Source organism: Saprolegnia parasitica, assembly GCF_000151545.1.
Source record: "Saprolegnia parasitica CBS 223.65 unplaced genomic scaffold supercont2.785, whole genome shotgun sequence".
Taxonomy (NCBI): Eukaryota; Oomycota; class Saprolegniomycetes; order Saprolegniales; family Saprolegniaceae; genus Saprolegnia; species Saprolegnia parasitica.
The window spans coordinates 2,353-3,325 of NW_012157179.1; the positions used below are offsets into that span (position 1 = coordinate 2,353).

A 973-nucleotide genomic window follows, 5' to 3' on the forward strand; every position below is an offset into this window, starting at 1 on the left:
ACATCGACGAACTCAAAGCCCCCACGCACGGTGTTGGCGCCAAGCACACGGCACCACCGCCGGCACTTTGAAGCCCGTGACTTGGATGCGACCAACGCCATCGTGAAGATGACGACAGCATTCTGAAGTGTCATAACAACAACAACGTGCGTACAATACCAGAGCGCTGCGCTGGTTCATTCCTCGGGCATGGAGGCATCGTGGTCTGTGGCGCGACCACGACGTCGTCAGCAGCTGTCTCTTTTGCCGGCTTCGTCGGCGCGGGCTTCTTGGCACCATGGCGCTGCGACGGTATCGCTGACGACGTGGTCTCGTCATGTGTCGTTGATTGCGCGTCGACGCCTGTCTGGATTTTGCTCAAAACTACGTTTACAGAGCAATGCAATTAAGCTCGAAGTTAGCAACGATAGCATACTTCTAGTGCAGTCGGGCGTACGGTTCATCGCGTACCACTGGCTCATGGCGCGCAGTGGCACACGACGCATATTCTCTTGCGTACAACCGAATTCTACAATCGACATACAGTGTTTTAAAACAGAATATGACGGGACGTCTATTGTGCAGGATGCGCGGCGGGCATGCGCTTGGCGTACTCTGCCCAGAGCAGATCGCGGATCCGCATGTAATATCTCTTTTCGGCCACGTCAATGCAGTGCTCGAGGTCGCCTTCGCTTCGGTGCGCCAAGAGAAACCGGACAACGTCTTCGCGGCCGTGGTACGTCGCGCCTTCGAGAGCCTTGTCCGTGCAGCCCTCGTGGCGGTGGTGGTGCAGAAAGGCCACGACGTCGAGGTGCCCACCTTCGGCCGCCCCGTCCATCGCGAGCGTCGAGCAGCCTTCCGAACGCGACTCGTGCAAGAAGGTGACCACGTCCAAGTGGCCGCCGATGGCTGCGTAGTCCATCGCAAAGCGCGTGCAGCCTTCCGTGCGCTGCGAATGCAGATACGAGACGACGTTGAGATGGCCGTTGCACGC

General features: G+C 58.6%; 1 protein-coding gene across 1 annotated transcript; it reads right to left on the reverse strand.

Annotated features, from left to right (window-relative positions):
- Nucleotides 1-490: 490 nt before the first annotated feature.
- On the reverse strand, nucleotides 491-928 carry SPRG_17800 (hypothetical protein). The gene has a single exon (XM_012357205.1). It carries the CDS (start codon nucleotides 899-901, stop codon nucleotides 554-556), a length of 348 nt encoding a protein of 115 aa, XP_012212595.1. The 5' UTR covers nucleotides 902-928; the 3' UTR covers nucleotides 491-553.
- Nucleotides 929-973: the final 45 nt, after the last annotated feature.

Coding starts and splice junctions, on each gene's coding strand:
- SPRG_17800 (XM_012357205.1), bottom strand. CDS start 901: ATGGACTACGCAGCCATCGGCGGCCACTTGGACGTGGTCACCTTCTTG.